This window comes from Hemiscyllium ocellatum, chromosome 10, assembly GCF_020745735.1.
Source record: "Hemiscyllium ocellatum isolate sHemOce1 chromosome 10, sHemOce1.pat.X.cur, whole genome shotgun sequence".
Classification (NCBI taxonomy): Eukaryota; Metazoa; Chordata; class Chondrichthyes; order Orectolobiformes; family Hemiscylliidae; genus Hemiscyllium; species Hemiscyllium ocellatum.
Genome location: NC_083410.1, coordinates 23,568,189 through 23,585,874, shown reverse-complemented (window position 1 = coordinate 23,585,874; position 17,686 = coordinate 23,568,189). Strand labels below are relative to the sequence as shown.

At 41.5% G+C, this 17,686-nt stretch overlaps 1 protein-coding gene across 1 annotated transcript in view; it reads right to left on the bottom strand.

Annotated features, from left to right (window-relative positions):
- The window catches only part of ryr2a (ryanodine receptor 2a (cardiac)), a 551,531-nt gene extending 534,104 nt beyond the window's left edge, over positions 1-17,427 (bottom strand). The window contains exons 1-2 of the mRNA XM_060830792.1: positions 17,407-17,427; positions 8,037-8,156 (exon numbers count right to left, since the gene is read on the bottom strand). Of these exons, the coding sequence (XP_060686775.1) occupies positions 8,037-8,156; positions 17,407-17,427 (141 nt within the window). The remainder of the gene's footprint in view (positions 1-8,036; positions 8,157-17,406) is intronic.
- Positions 17,428-17,686: the final 259 nt, after the last annotated feature.

Below are 17,686 nucleotides of genomic sequence, written 5' to 3'. Positions count from 1 at the left end.
GAATGAAGTGAGTAGAAGGCATTGAATTGAATGGCGTGGTAGGCACAATGGACTGAATGGCCTATTCATGTTTAATATTGAATTTACCTTGGGATCAGCAGTGCAAGATTCAGCTGTATTGTGTTCAGAGTTGCATATCATTTGAAAATATGCAATTGTACCAGTGTTTTCTGCTGAAAGTTTAGGCATTGCTTAAAATAACAAGTTATATGCTGTTAATCCTAAATATGACAGTCAGTATTATTGTGCTATTTTTATCGCACTTGTGTGTGTTTGTGTGTCTGTCTGTCTACGTGTGTGTGTGTGTGTGTGTGTGTGTGTGTGTGTGTGTGTGTGTGTGTGTGTGTGTGTATGTTTTTTTTCCATACTAATAATACGAGCTCCATGTTGCATTGACATCACAAGCATCATCTGCAACTGAATGGATATTTTAGGTTGGACTTGAAAACAGATTTTTGCTTTTTAAAAACTGTCTTTGACCATAATAGCCGAAAGAACTGTGGACACTAAATGAGAAACAAAAAACACTTGTGAGCAAGGATCATCAGACCTGAAACACTAACTCTGATTTCTCTGTATAGATGCTGCCAGACCTGCTGAGTTTTTCCAGCAACTTCTGCTTTTGTTTTGACTATAAAAAGTTAATCTTGAAGGATGCAAGATCAAAAGAACAATGCTCTAAAACATGGCCATCTATCAAGAGTTTTTTTTTCACCAACCTTGAGACACAATTATGTCAGCGATTTGGAATGGAGTTGGTCATTACTGGAATAACCCACCAAAAGCTCTGTTCCTCAGATGTAGGATTTCACCTGCCCTTCCAACACCACTGGACGGGGACACACACACACACACACACACACACACACACACACACACACAACATTGACTGTCAAGACATGAATGTGGCACTGAGGGACAATAACTTTCAGTGGTGGACCACAATCCAGCAAGGAGTCAGTGCCTTTGGGGAGCAAAAGAGAGTAATATTTCTGCAAAAATCAGGAGATTCATGTCTTGCAAAGGAATGTGCATTCTAGATGCAGCATGACTCTATTTTAAATTGCCTCCTCTAAGTATATAACAGTCATTAGCATGATCAGGCTCTGCTATGATTGACTGTCATTAAGAAATATATAACTCTCATTATAGCATGTCAATAATGCATTATAACGTGGCTTTAACTTACAACGTGAGCCTGGTAGAAATGATCTGACTTCCCACACATCAACATAGGAATGTAGGAGGAGAAGTAGACCATTTGATCCTTTGAGCCCACTCCACCACTCAATAAGATCATGCCTGATCTGGTTGTGGTCTCAGCTCCACTTTCCCATCTGCAGTCCATAACCCTTGATACCCTTGTCTGTCAAAAAACGATCTCAGCCTGGAAAAAAATTAAGGATCCAGCTTACATTAGCTTCTGAGGAATACAATTCTACAGCTTAATCACCCTCTGAGAGAAAACAGTTTTGTCTTAAAAGGGAAACCTCTTATTCTTAAACTAAGTGACATAGTTTTAATCTCCCTTACAAGAGAAAGCATTCTCCTATTATCCAAAGATCCAGGAGTTCGCCCTCAAGATCTCATATATTCCAATAAGGTCACTTCTCAATGTATGTCCAAAAGATATATATATAGCTTGTTCAATCATTATTAGAAGATAAGCTGTTCATCCCAGGAATGAGTCAAGTGAACCTTCTCTGAACTGATTCTAAAGTAATTATATTTTTTTTCAAATGAAGACAGCATATTGTATATAGTGCTCCAAATGTGATCTCATCGATGCCCTGTGTAGCTGCAGTAAAATCTACTTATTCTTATATTCCATTTCCCTTGCAATTTAATGACAACATCCCATTTAACTTCCTAATCATTGACTGTAACTGCATACCTGAATTCTCTGACTCATGCACCAGAACTTTCAAATCCCTCTGCACCACAAGTCCTGAAACCTGTCTCCATTTAAACAATTTTCTATTCTTCTTGTCGAGACAAACAAGTTCACACTCACATCTGTATACTCCATCGGCCAATTCTTGCCCACACATATAACCTACCCCTGCAGACTCTTTACCTTGTCTTGAAAATTTACATTCTTATGAATCTTGATGTCATTGCCAAATTCAGCTACAATACATTGAGTCCCCTCATCTAACTGATAGATTAGATTATAAATAATTAAGGGCAAAAGTGAGGACTACAGATGCTGGAGATTAGATCGAGATTGTAGTCTAGAAAAGCACAGCAGGTCAGGCAGCATCCGTGGAGCAGGATAATCAACGTTTCAGGTAAAACTCTTCATCAGGAATGAAAATGTCGATTCTCCTGTTCCTTGGATGCTGCCTGACCTGTTGTGCTTTTCCAGCACCACACTCTCGAGTATAAATAATTGAGGACCCAGCATTAATTCCTGTCATACTTTACTAGTTGCCCCTTGCAAACTTGGAAACTAAATTATCCATTTATCTCTAAGTTCTGTTTCCTGTTAGTTAGCCAATCTTCTTCCCATGCCAATATCTTAGTCAACTCTGTGTCTGAATCATACAGAGGTCTGAATCTTACAGGGGCCTGGGCACAACCATCAAAAGCCCATAGGGGCTTTTGCCACGGTCAGTCATCCTTCACCAAGTTGCTGCACATGCTCAGCCTGAATGCAGATGGCTGACGGAAACATGGCCATTTGTTCTCTATATGCAGCTTTTGTCACAGTGTGGTGCAGCGTTCTCAGCCCTCTGCGGCACAATATTTCGATGACATTTTTATCCGAAACTACTCTCTCTCCTTTTGCTCCCATTTTAGATCATTTCCACTGAGGGTCTGGTGCTCTGCCGTGGGTGGCATGTTGGTCACTGCTGTTGCTTTCCTAAGACGGTGAAGATGGATGCAGGAGGTACAGGACTGACAAACAAGTTCAGAGGCAGTAGCAGGTCACTGAGGAAGATGAGGAATACCCCACTCAGGAAGATGTTGGAGACACAGATGCATGGAGTGCATTGAAGAACCAGGTTTTACTATCCTGACTGCACTTCCTGTGGATGAGTGAGATGCAGTGCCAGCACTGGCTCAGTATGTCCAGGGAGCACTGCGACAGACATTTGCTAGATCCTGGAGTGGGGCCTGAGGGCTGCAAGAGTGGGAGGCCACCCTCTCCCAGTAGCTGTGAAGGTGACAGCTGCTTTGAACCTCAATGCAACCTCCAGGGACTGCCGGGTGATTGTGTGGGATCTTTCAATTGTGTCTCCACAACTGCGTCAGACCAGTGACTGATGCCATCTATGAAAGGTCACACTGGCTCCCTTTGTACCTCCGCAATAAGATCAGTGCTGGAGCCTTCCCTCAGGTGCACACATATGGCACTGAGAGGGCCATATCACAACACTGCAGAATTCCACTTGATAAATCTGCAGGTCATCTGCTGCTGTAGGAGGGACAGCTTCAGATATGTGAATCATTGGGATACCTTCTGGGGAAGATGGGACTTGTACAAGAAGGACAGATTGCATCTGAACAGGAGGGGCACCAAGACCCTGGGCAGAAGGTTTGCTAGAGCTCTTCGGGGTGGGAACCAGAGCTATGGATCAGATGATGGAGTGTGTCGTGAACAGCCAGATACTGTGTGCAGAGAGTTTGTGAGGAGGGACAGGCCCTTGATAAGACAAAGGTGCAGTCAGTGTGATGGGTTGAAATGTTTCTATTTTAATAAAATAATTATCAGTGCTTGGAACTATAATGTTCTGGCCATTATGGAGACATGGATATCACAGGGGCAGGAATGGTTGTTGAAAGTTCCAGGGTTTAGATGTTTCAGAAGGAATAGTGGAGGAGGTAAAAGAGGTGAGGGAGTGGCTTTGCTAATCAGGAATATTATCAAAGCTGCAGAAAGGGAGGTCATTGAGGAGGGTTTGTCTAATAGAGTCAGTATGGGTGGAAGTCAGAAATAGGAAAGAAGCAGTCACATTATTGGGAGTTTTCTCCAGACACCTCAACAGCAACAGAGACACGGAGGAGCAGATTGGGAGGCAGATTTTGGAAAGGTGCAGAAGTAACAGTGGTGTTGTCACAGGGAACTTTAACATCCCTAATATTGATTGGAACCTCCTTAGTTCAAATAGGTTGGACGGAGAAATTTTTGTCAAGTGTGTCCAAGAAAAGGTCCTGACTCAATATGTAGATAGGCTGACTACAGGGGAGGCCATATTGGATTTGGTGCTTGGCAACAAGCCAGGCCAAGTGTCAGATCTTTCATGGCGAGGAATAGGAGCAGATGTTATGGGAAAGTATTTAATTGCGGGGGGGGAGGAGGAATTACAACGCTATTAGGCAGGAACAGGGAACAGATGTTTTCAGGGAAATGCACGACAGAAATGTGGAGGTTGTTTAGCAAACTCTTGCTGATAGTGTAGGACAGGTTTGTCACATTGAGGCAAGGAAGGGATGGTAGGTTTAAAGAACCTTAGATGACAAAAGACATGGACCATCTAGTCAAGAGGAATGAGGAAGCTTACTTAAGGCAAGGGTTAGACAGGGCTCTAGAGAATTACAAGGTGGCCAGAAAGGAAATGAAGGATGGACTTAGGAGAGTCAGAAGGGGTCATGAAAAAGCTTTCACAGATAGGATTAAGGAACATCCTAAGGCATTATACACTTATATGAGGAACAAGAGGATGGCCAAAATGAGGGTTGAGCTGATCAGGGATAGTGGAGGGAACGTGCGCTTTGAGTCAAAGGTAGGGGGGTCCTTAATGAATACTTTGCTTCAGTATTTATTCACAACTGAGAGGGACCTTAACGTTTCTGAAGACAGTATGAAACAGACTGAAATGCTTGAACAAGTTGATGTTAAGAAGGAGGATGCACTGAAAAGTTTGAAAAACATGAGGATAGATAAATCCTCTGGGCCAGATAGGATTTACCCCAGGTTACTACAGAATGTGAGGGAAGAGATTGCTGCGCCTTTGCGATGATCTTTGCATCCTCACTGTCCAGTGCCAGATGTTTGGAGGGTGGCAAATGTTACTCCCTTGTTCAAGAAAGGGAGTAGGGATAATCCTGGGAACTACAGACTAGTCAGTCTCACATCTATGGTGGGTAAAGTATTGGAGAGGATTCTGAGAGACAGGATTGATACTTACTTGAAAAACCACAGTTTGATTAGAGATAGTCAGCATGGCTTTGTGAGGGGCAGGTCATACCTCACAAACCTTATTTGAATTCTTTGAGGATGTGACAAAACACATTGATGAAGGTAGAGCAGTGCATGTGGTGTGCATGGATTTTAGCAAGGCATTTGATAAGGCTCCCCATAGTAGGATCATTCAGAAAGTAAGGAGGCATGGGATACAGGGATCTCTGGATGTCTGGATACAGATTTGGCTGGCCTATAGAAGACAGAGGGTGGTGGTAAATGGGAAGTATTCAGCTACCCGTGGTGTTCTGCAGGAATCTGTTCTGGGACCTCTGCTCTTTGCGATCTTTATAAATGACTTGGATGAGGAAGTGGAAGGGTGGGTGAGTAAGTTTACCAATGACATGAAGGTTGATGAAGTGATAGATAGTGTAGAGGACTGTTGTAGGCTGCAATGGGACTTTGACAGGATGCAGAACTGGGCTGAGAGTGGCAGATGAAATTAAGCCTGGAAAAGTGTGATGTCATTCATTTTGGAAGATCATATTTGAATGAAGAATACAGGGTTAAAGGCAGGATTCTTGGCAGTGTGGATAAACAGGGTGTCCATGTCCAGGGATCCCTCAAAGTTGACACCCAAGTTTTTAGGGTTGTCAAGAAGGCATATGGTGTGTTGGCTTCTAGTAGTGGTGGGATTGAGTTTAAGAGCCACACGTGGGCGGCACGGTGGCACAGTGGCACAGTGGTTAGCACGGCTGCCTCACAGCGCCTGAGACCTGGGTTCAATTCCCGACTGACTGTGTGGAGTTTGCACATTCTCCCCGTGTCTGCGTGGGTTTCCTCCGGGTGCTCCGGTTTCCTCCCACAGTCCAAAAATCTGCAGGTTAGGTGAATTGGCCATGCTAAATTGCCCATAGTGTTAGGTTGGGGTAAAATGTAGCGGTATGGGTGGGTTGCGCTTCGGCGGGTCGGTGTGGACTTGTTGGGCCGAAGGGCCTGTTTCCACACTGTAAGTCTAATCTAATCTAAAGGTTATGCTGCAGCTCTATAGAGTGCTGGTTAGACCATATTTGGAATATTGTGTTCAGTTCTGGTTGTCTCATTATAGGAAGGATGTGAAAGCTTTACGGATGATGCAGAGGAGAATTACCATTTATTGCCTGGACTGGAGGAAAGGTTGAGGGAGCCGGTATTTTCTCATTGGAGTGAAGAAGGATGAGAGGTGTACAAGATGATGAGAGGCATAGATAGAGTGGATAACCAGAGAATTTTCTCCAGGGTGGAAATGGCTATCACAAGGAGGCATAATTTTAAGGTGATTGGAAGAAGATTTACGGGAGTGTTTGGAGGTAGATTTTTTACACAGAGAGTGGTGGGTGTATGGAATGCACTGCCAACTGTGGTATTAGAGTCAGATACATTAGGGACATTTAAGCAACTCTTGGATAGGCACTAGGAAACTAGAGCAATGAAGAGTATATAGATTAGTCTGATCTTAGGGTAGGATAAACGTCAGCACAACATCGAGGGCTGAAGGACCTGTTTTGTACTGTACTGTTCTCTGTTCTGTGTTCCATGTCATTTGTGACAACCATTCCCACCTCCTGGAGGTGTGTGCCCCATACCTTGGCAGCTGCTAGGACTCCTGCATCTTGGAGCACTCTCATTTAACTGGTATACTTGAGGGTCCAGTTTACAATGCTAGTCACTCAGGGTTAAGGGCTACCCACTGCATCCATGCCTCATATCACAATTGCATAACCCCCGAATGACATAGAGAACAAATGTAATGCTGTTATATCTTAATCAAGCCCATAATGGAGCACAGTACAAGGCATTTGATGATGTGATTCTACTGTTTGGACCAGTGTCTGGGGTTAATAGAGTGCAGCTTCATCTGGTGAGCTGTGATTTAAACAGTTGGAGTCGGCAATGAGGTGATGTGCAGAAAGCTGAGGAATTGGGGGGGACAGGAGCAGTCTTCTAAGGGGGAGGATAATGACACTAGAGAGTTGGAAGCTCTCCTTGTGTGTGTGAGTCAGAGCTCAGCTGTGTTCAGCACTACAGGCCAGACAGGACCTGATTGACACTCAGTTCCAGTATATGAAAGTTGAGTGTAGCAGAGTGTAGTGTAAAACACTCATTGGTCATGATGCTGAAATCTGGTTTGCGTTGTCAGAGCAATTTTCAGTCACTATTGAATTTTTTGTGATATCTTTTGATGTCTGAAATTGAAAGCTCATACTTGGGACTTATCCAATTGCTTGCTTGTTGCCCTACTAGACAATGACCAACTGCCTGTAGACAGTGGACACTGGGGACAGGGCAGAGTTAAGGGGGTGGTCAGACAGGATTTAGCTACAGAGAAATAAAGTGTACAGTGTGGTGGTTAAGCAGCGAGGGTGAGAGATTGAGGTTATACGTGTCAGAGAGTATCAGCTATGTGCTGTGAATCCTGTTCAAAGTGAACACAAAATTGTATCACATTGTGATCACTGTCGCCCAGAGGCTCCATTAGCAAGAGAATATTGATTAATCCTGTCTCAAGAAAAAAAATCCAAAGCACTGCTCTAGCATTAATTATTAAATAACAACAAGTTCTTAATATGTATCTATTACATTTTTAATTCAAGAAATCTTAACAAGTACAGTTGTCTGCATCAGTCATCTTACGCAAGAATGAGTTGATTACTTTTAACTTCTCTTCAAAAATAGACCAGCCCTTCATTATATTCATTCATCTATTCAGTTTCTAACTGATCTCGGATTATTATCCCTTCCTCAGTCGAACATATCATGCAAATACATAATATCCTTGAGCCAACCAAAAACTGATGTGGCAACAATCATTGACTCAAAAAGCTCAGCAATGTCTGATCAGGGCGCAATAACTATCTGAAAGGCTCACCTTAGAGTTCGAGGTAGACTCCAAAAAACAGAGTCGGTTGCCAAATCCTTCTGCAGCAAGACAGAGTTTGAGCTGCTCTTTGTGGAAGGTGGCACTGCACTGCAGCACAACTTCATCATTCTGCAAGAAGAGAAATGAAACATAAGCATCATTTGGAGTTCTCTGTCTAATGAACAGCTTACACTGCAGAGGGCATTGAAAACCATGGAATAATAGTAAACATTGATTTGATGTCAAACACATCCATACATTATTCTCCAGAAATAAGCTGCAAACTGTGAAATGCAAAGTTAAATGCAAATCCAGCATATACATTGCATCTTAAACAGAGAAATATTCCTGAAGCAGTTCACAGAAGAGAATAAAAATTGAGCAGCCCTGGAAGAGTTAGGAAAGGTGTCTGAAAGTGTAATCAAATGGGTGGTATTTAATAAATAATTAATACCAAAATGGCTAGTGTTCAGTACTTTGGAAGGAAGGAAAGGAAGTATTGAAACAGAGGTACTTACAGTCAGACAGAGTTCCAAAAATGAAGTTGAAAGGGCTGTCAGAATTCCTATCAACAGCAAACAACTTACATTTATGTGGTACCTTTACACAAAAAAACCTCAAAACCAGGAGAGGATGATAGAAGAGAAATGATAGCTGCTGATGCTAAACATTAGCCAGGAAAGATAAATAAAAATTTGGTTCAGAAGATGAACTTAGAGACCAACAGTAAAAGGGGGAGGTGGAGGGGTTTCGACAGGTGCTTTCTCTAGACAGTAGAGGCAGGTAGCTTAAGATTATGTCATCAGTGGTAGTGCAAAAGGCAAAGGGATGTAATGAAAGACAAAGCCTGAAGTCCAAAGGGTGGTCAGGAGTGTGAGTAAGGCTGGTGAAGAGATGTTAATGGGGAGGTTGGAGAGAGTGAGATGGATAGACTGAAACTAAGGAAGATTTTAAAAATGGAGTTGAGGTTTTAAGATTTAATGCATTGGAATGAATGCATTAATACACAACTGTTCAACAGGTGCATGACATAGGTCAGAAGGTAGAGGAGTGTTGAAAAAGTAGTCTTTAACAGGGCAGGATACAGACATCTAAATCTTGAATAAACTTAAGTTTATACAGGGTGAAAAATGATTATAAACAAGGGGAAGATGTAACAAATTAAGCTTCCAAAAACCTGGCTAATTGTTTTGATAACAGTGGGCAAGGGGTCAAGCACAGAAAAAGTGGACTATAATATGCAGACTGAAGCATTTGGTCTTGATAATGAATAGAGTGTCAGATTGAAATTAAATAGGATGCCTCGGTTTTACGCAAATTGCTTTTTAAATGAACACAGGTGGAAGCATGAACAATATCAAAGGAACAAGCTTTTTGATGGACACCAAAAATGATGGCTTCAGTCCTACCAATGCAGCTGATGAGTAAATCTTGGTTCACGCATAATGAGAAAAATAAGCAGGCAGTCTGACAAAGCAGATTGGGATTGAAGAAAATAGTCACGAGTAAGATTTGGGTATAACACTCATTTTGAGGTGGATTCTAGGACAGTAACTTGTTGGAATGGAAATTCATGGGATTAAGTGGAGAACCATCAGTACAGCCTACACAATAGTACTCTGCACTGACTTCAATACGAAGTAAAAACAGATTGGATTCCAAATATAATGTTAAACACAACTCTATCAGGCTCCCAATAAGTGGCTTATGTAAAAACTGACCCACATCTGTGCCTGTGAGTGATGTCATTGAGTCATAACATGTGAAAGTGCAAGAAATGGGAATGAGAAATAGATTCTTGGGGACCCTGAATGCACAGGTAGCTGTAACGTCAGAGGACTAAGGATAGAACAGGATGGAGTGTGAGAAAAGTGCAAGATTCTTTAGCTGAAGCCAAACATTTCCACAGGCAATGCTTGAATCTGTAAATTCAGTGGAGTGTACTGAACTCCATCAAGTTCTACTTAATTAATTTTTTAAAGCTATGAAGTTTTGTAGAAAATATCAAGAGTAAACATGTATAGATTTTAAATAAAAATGAAGCAATGCGTCATTATCAACTTTTGACCCAATTTTTGTCCTGATTGTACATTTGAAATTCAGAGTATTTTCATCAGGGCAATATTTCTACTAACATACACATAGTGACAAATACATTGAAATAAGTGTAACACTTGCACATGCAGACACAAAAATACAGTACAAAGACATGTTTATGACTTAGATGCACTCAAAATTGATTTGGTAGGTTCAGGGTTTTGAGGTATTTTCAGTGTTGTGTGGGTATAGAATTTTTATATGAGAGTCTGAGATACACCTATCACACTTCAGCCTTCATGTTTATGTATAAAACATGAGTAAATCACAGTCAGATTACCTTACTGCATAAATAAGAGTTGCACCACATTTTCAGATCTTGATGATAACCAGCTTTTCTTCCAGCAGATGAGCCAAGCAATTGAAAATTCAAATAAATATCCAATGACCATATTAATTAGGTTCTAAATGGCATTGGCATATGGCCAAGTAGTGCACTGACCCATAGGGAGTGCCAGAGCACTGACTTTAAAGGAACAGAATGATTCAGTAATCATAACAATGTGACAGTCACAGATAAGTGTACAGTAAACCTGGGATTTCCATGAAAGTGGTGACACAGAGCTACCGACTAGAAAGTCAGGGACAACCCTGTCTCTCACTAGCTATGGAAGCCATGATGCTGAGAAGCTAATCAACTGCTTGTAGCCAGTTTCCACCCCTGTGAGGCTGTATGCCCCACCTCCAATCAGAGGCCTAGCAACTCTTCAGTTCCGACAGCAACACCAGGGGCAGTGGCCGTTGTACAAATGCAATGTAATTTTCTTTCTTTCAAATTGTTAATGAGGAATTTCAAAGGAGATCACCATCAATTTGTCAAGTTTCACAGTTTTGAGTTTTAATGCCATGCATGAGGAAATTCTCATCTTCAACTCTAATGTTTCAATCCAATCCCAACAAATGGTACAATTATCCTCTCTCTGTGACTGATAGTTCCAGTGTTACTCTAAAATACAAACTGCAAAGGGGCACCAAACAACCCCATTGCCCTGTGACCACTTCAACTCCCCCTCCCACTCTGCCAAGGACATGCAAGTCCTGGGCACCCACCACTGCTAAATCCAACACACCCGACGCCTGGAGGAAGGATGCCTCATTTTCCACCTTGGGACCCTCCAACCACACGGGATCAATGTCGATTTCACCAGTTTTCTCATCTCCCCTCCTCCCACCTCATCACGATCCAACCCTTCAACTCGGCACAGCCCTCTTGAACTGTCTTAGCTGTCCATCTTCCTTCCCACCTATCTGCTCCGTCCTCCCCACCAACCAATCACAATTATCCTCCACCTGCATCCACCTTCCCAGCCTTCCCAGCTACCCTCTCCCAAACCCCACTCCCATCCTCCTATTTATCTCTCAGCCCCCTTACCACCCCACATTCCTGATGAAGGGCTTATGCCCGAAATGTCAATTCTCCTGCTCCTCAGATGTTCCCTGACCTGTTGTGCTATTCCAGCGCCACAATTTTCAACTGCAAAAAGGCATACGAATACAGTCCTAAATAACACAAATTAAAAATATCAGTCTTAGCAGTTGTAATAGCACTGCTTATGGCACTCTGCTTCTGTGGATGGCTCACTTGGCTCCCCAATTCAATTTCAAATTTTTTTTCACTTTCAGAGGTCCAGAGGGTGGTGCGTACATGAAATGAACTGCCAGAGGAAGTGGTGGAGGCTGGTACAATTGCTGCATTTGAAAGGCAACTGGATGGATATATGAATAGGAAGGGTTTAGAGTGATATGGGCCAAATGCTGGCAATTGGGACTAGGTTAGGTTAGTTGGACCGAAGGGTCTGTTTCCATGCTGTACTTCTCTATGACCAGATCCATTTCTTTGCCAGTCAATTACCTGTTGTCTTTTTCCAACATTTATTTAACCAGCATTGTCCTAAGCTAACAGGCATTTCTGCTCTCCCATTCTTCCAAAATAGAATTAATTCATTTAAACTGTTGTTGTTCTGTGCTTCATTATAGACTTGCACTAGTTCAGGAATATGATTTTCACAAATTATTGAATAACAAGAGTACACAGCACCACAACAACGGAGATTCCACTGACCAGAATTGGAACTGCACTTGTCATATAAATACTCTGGCGACAAGAGCAGTTAAGAGGCTAGGAATCCTGCAACGAGTAAGTCACCTTTTGACCTCCTTCCTCCCTCCACCCAAAGCCTGTCCAACCATCTACAAGAAACAAATCTGTAGAATGATGGAATACTCCCCTCTTGCCTGGATGAGTGCACTTCAACACCACTCAAGAAGCTTTGACACCATCCAAGACAAAACAGGTCACTTGTTTGGCACCTCATCCACAAATATCTATGCCCTCCACCACCAACACTTAGTAGCAGTACTATGTGTCATCTACAAGATGTATTTTGCAAATTCACCAAGACTGCTTAGACAAAATCTACCAAACCCATGATTACTTTTAGCAGATTCAAGGGATCACCTCGACCTACAAGTTCCCCTCCAAGCCATCCTGACATGGAAATGTATTGCCGTTACTTCACTGTTACTGGGTCAAAATTCTGGATCTTCCTTCATGACATTGTGGTTGTACCAACAGCTTATGGACTGCAGCAGTTGAAGAAGGCAGCTCACCACCACCTTCGTAAGACAACTAGAGATAGGTAATAAATGCTGGCCCACCTAGCAATGTGTACACCCAATGAATGGGTAGAAAAAAATCTAATAAGTGGTTAAAGTGTATTCTATTCCGAAGATTTTAAATAGTACAGGAAATGATGGTAAGTTGAATAAACAAAGGGAAGTAATAATTGATTAAAATAATTAAGTAGACAATTAAAACACATTAAATGAGGTGGTGTGTTGTGATTACAGAATGTGGGTAATGCTGGAGGCCAGAGTGATCCAGGACAAACAGGTCTGTAAAAAGTATTTGCACCTTGAGCAGCTTGTGCTCTGAATCATTGAGTTGGAGGCTGAATGACAGACACCACAACACATCAGCAAGAGGGACTCTTTGTTCCAGGAGGCAATCACACTCCTTAGGATAGGTTCTTCTGATTTGGTCACCGGTCGAGAAATTCAGACATGATAGTGAGTGCAGTAGTTGAAGGGACCCAGAGGGCTGGAGTGGAAGGGCCACAGTCTTTGCAACTGTCTAACAAATTTGAAGTTCTTTTAGCTTGTCTGGATGAAAGTAAGGGCTGCATGCTGGATGAGCTAACTGAGCATGGCATTGTGGTATAGGGAGCCTTTCAAGTGGTGAAAGCAAAAAGGAATGTAGTGGGAGTAGAGACAATATAGTGAGGCAGGTTGACACTATTCTCTTCAGCAATGAGTGAGAGCTTAGATTGTTGTGTTGTTTAACCAGTACCAGTGTTTGGGGCATTTAGCCATAGCTAAAGATAGACTTACAGTGAGAGATATAGGATCCAAGCAATATGGCCCATGTAGAAAACAACATAGATAGAATTCTAGTGGAAACTCTACAGAAATTGCCCTTCTCTATTTGGTCTACATCAAATCAAAATGTTTGAAAAGACAGAATTTCCATTGGTGTGATATATATCTTGGAAGGCTATCAGACATAAAGCTATCAAATCACTCCTGAGACAGCCCCATCAGGTTGTTAAATACTTGACTGGTGTCCGCTGATCATCACCTTCATAATGTGTTGAGTAATATGGAAAGGTCATGCTTCCCTTTCTGGCCTGACAGTCACTTTTGAAAGCTCCAAAGGATCAGCAACAGAAGTGACAACCAGTTAGAGAAATTGATTCAACGATAATAATGATCAACCACCTATGGTTTACTGAATCTCACAAAATCTGCATGTGCCTGCTCACATTTTTGGAAGAGTTAAATCATTTGATGCAGAATGTGGAGGAGTTTAAAGGGAAGTCTTACAGCACTGGACATTACCTTGACCTATCTCAAACAAAGAAAAGCCAGTGAAGAGAGCTGCTAAATAAGGGCCAAGTAATTTCCCACAAGAAGTAGAAATCAGGTAGTGAGCTAGCACAGTTTCTCTTTCTGTATCAGAGTGGCAAAATCAAAATGCCATTATTTTCCAGGGATGGTGCTGTTATTGTCAGAAAAGAGACAAGACAAAGATGCATACTTAAAAAAAAACATCAATTGCTTGGAGATAGCAGGATTCTGACGAAAAAAGTCTCCCTCAGAAATCTGAACTAAAAGGAAAGAAAATGGTCATTTATCACAATATATTTGTGCTATCGTGCTGTACACAGGCTGGTTGTCATCTTGACTTATAATGATATTGAACTTCAAAGTCATGCACTGTGCCAAAGTTTTTCAGATATTTCTGACAAATGAGACATTATATAAGCACAACAACCACTGACATTTATGTGCTGCTTCTCACATTGGTAATCATTTCAAAGCACTTCACAGAGGAATAAACCATTAAGCCAATGATGAGCCAAATGAGGAATATTTGGATAGACCACAAAAACTATTCAATGCACAAGAGGCATGAGTCAGAGGAAAGGAGACACTTGGGTGTAGGGATGGAGAAGGTTATTGAGATAGTTATCATACAATAGATAAAGTATGATGTGAAACCATAAAGCAGTGGAACAACAAAGATGACAATTTTATGTAGAGAACTGGGATCCAACTGGAGCTTTGCACAAGTTGAATGAAGAGGGCAGCGAAGAGATCTCGAAAAATTGGGATCAATTTACCATTAAGAATGTTAGTATAAAATAGACGATAGCAAATCCACAGCCTAACATCTACATTCTACTGATTGACTTCAGGGAAGGCAGTGTCACAGAGATAATGCCACCAAACTAGAAGTAATCTACAGACTCAGACTAATGCTCTGGGGACATGGGTTCAATCCCAACATGGCAGCTGGTAAAACTTAAGGTCAATTTATAAATCTGAGATATAAACCTAGTCTTAGTAATTATGACTAAAAGCCCCATTTGTTAAGGAACCTATCATCTGACTCCAATTGCACAGTATTGCATTGATTCTTACCTGACCTCTGAAATGGACCAACCCACCATTCAGTCATGCACAGTGAGTAAACATCAAAAAAAACTACATTTGAGAGTTTAAAAACACATTTGGACAAATGACGGAGAGTTTCTTCTCCCTCTATGATAGACATAGGAGCTGGGATTAAAAGGAGAAAGCAGAATATGGCTGGTTTGGAGTATTAGGAAGTTCTTCAAGATCAAATTTGTCAATAAACACAATTATAAATCTTTCTCTTCAGGAGAAAAAAAGTACTACTTGAATATTTATAATCGTGTTGAAAAATGATTTATTTTCTCAAATCCTAATTGTATTTGCAGTTTCTCGGCAATACTGTGGTTCAGAACTTTCGTTTCTGTACTAGGTACAATCAGTGCTCCTATGAAACATTGCTGAACACCTACTTTAGAACAGATCTATTGTGAAACACATAATTCACAACTTCTATCATAAAGAAATTTGGAAGCACTTTAATAAATTATGGCTCTTAAGGAATTCGAGAGTGCTTCCTAAAAATAAGATAAGATCTGCCTTTGATGAAGCAGCAGTCTATACAGAAATCTCCCCAATATTACACAATGAAACAGACTTAAGAATGGGGCCATTTGACAATTCTTGACTGACCCCATTTGTAGCCAATGTGGCACAGTAACATTAGGAATTGGAGATGGATTTCAAGCTGCCCACCCACGACAAGTTTTAAAGACAATCAAGTGTCTTTGCCAGGGAATGAGCGATGGGGATGTTGAGGCATGCAGAATTCCTGTCTGAATTACTGTTCAGAATTCCTGTAAAGGACAGGAGTTACCTTTGCACATTCAGAAAGTTCACAGAACAGGGTGGTGCATTTTACAGCTTGCTGAACTGGTTAGATAGTGACTCCTGAGCCTGCCTTTGAAAACCTGGTTCAACTTCGGACAGGTTGAGGAGCTGGTTGCAACTGTGGAAATATTCTTTCCTTGTGAGTCATGGATAATGAGGGAAAAGACATTTCCCCAATCAGGGTCCAATCATAAAGGCTAGGTCTCACATAATTGATTATCATATTTCCTATCATACAAAAGTATTGTATGCACAGGTCACACTATAATATATGGTAGGTTTTACTGATGCCTAGTCCTTTTTCATCTTCATATGATTTAACACTCACTCCTAAATATGGTTTGTATGATTGGCAAGTCAGATAAAAGCAATGTTTCTTATTAAAATCTGTACACTATTAGCAGTACCTGGTTAAAGGGAGGTGTGGAATGGTCAAATGATTGGTCTGTCAGGAAATTTATGTTTCGAGTTAACTCATAGTAACACAAGAATAGATTGAGATTTTGCTACATTATCGCTGCAGCCATCACTTTCAAACACAAACAGCAGGATAGTCCAAATCCAAAAGTAATAGTATTCGCTAACTACTGCACATGTTGTGTTTCTTTTTTAATCACTGCAATTTCAAAGATTATATTATCATCATTGAATGTTGCCACCTTAGACATGATTTACTGTGGCAAATGAAAAAATTGAGACATTGTGCAGTAAATGAAAAACAAATGCCTCAGTGCCTTGATTGAAATGGGGACATTGAAGAGATACTCTGGGCAAGAATAATGGACTTAAATTAAACAGGGGCAGTAGAGTTTCATAACACGGGTTAAAAATAATGTAATACCAATAAAAAATGATACAGGATGGATCTTATAAGGGCCTGAATGATATGGAGTATGGTGAAAAACGTATGAGAAGTCTCGCTTGGCATACCTCAATGTCGGGAGCAACTTGCTACACCTTTTTAGCAAGTTCCAGCAGTGAGGCAAGATTCTCACTACGACTTAGTGAGTTGCCTACTAAGGAGATTGTTGCTTGTTAATTACCTGAGCAATTACACATATCACCTCAATATGTGCAGCTTTTCATCCTGCCACCAGCTGTGTGCAAGCTAATGCTGAAAACTTTCATCATGGAAATTACAGCAGGTACATGGAGTCAGTTCACCACTAGCTGCAAAGGCCCCTCCATGTTCCTCACCACTCAACAGTATCTCAGGGCACAATCAATGGGCAGCAGTCGCACATGCCCCTCCTCCATGCACATTAGTGTTTGATAATTACAACCCCTCAGGATCCCCACGGCATCCCTCCAATCCAGTTGCAGGACATTTAGGTAACACAGACCAGCATTGCTCAGTGCACTAGCTACTAGCTTTGAAAGGCTGCTGCAAGGCCACAGCACTAATTCATGGTTTAGAACTGGCTGTATTTCAGGGATGCTCACTTGCTCATTTAGTGTTCAGTCACATAGCACCTACCTGCATGCTCACAGTAGCCATTTCACAAAGTTTTAGGGGAGCAGTCCTGAATTCCATGGAGGCACCCATCAGTCACAGAGTCAAAGTCATAGTGATGTACAACATGGAAACAGACCCTTCAGCCCCACTCGTCCATGCCAACCAGATATCCTAATGTAATCTAGTCCCATTTGCCAGCATTAGCCCATGTCCCCCTAAATCCTTCCTATTCATATACCCATCCAAATGCCTTTTAAATGTTGTAATTGTACCAAACTCCACCACTTCTTCTGGCAGGTCA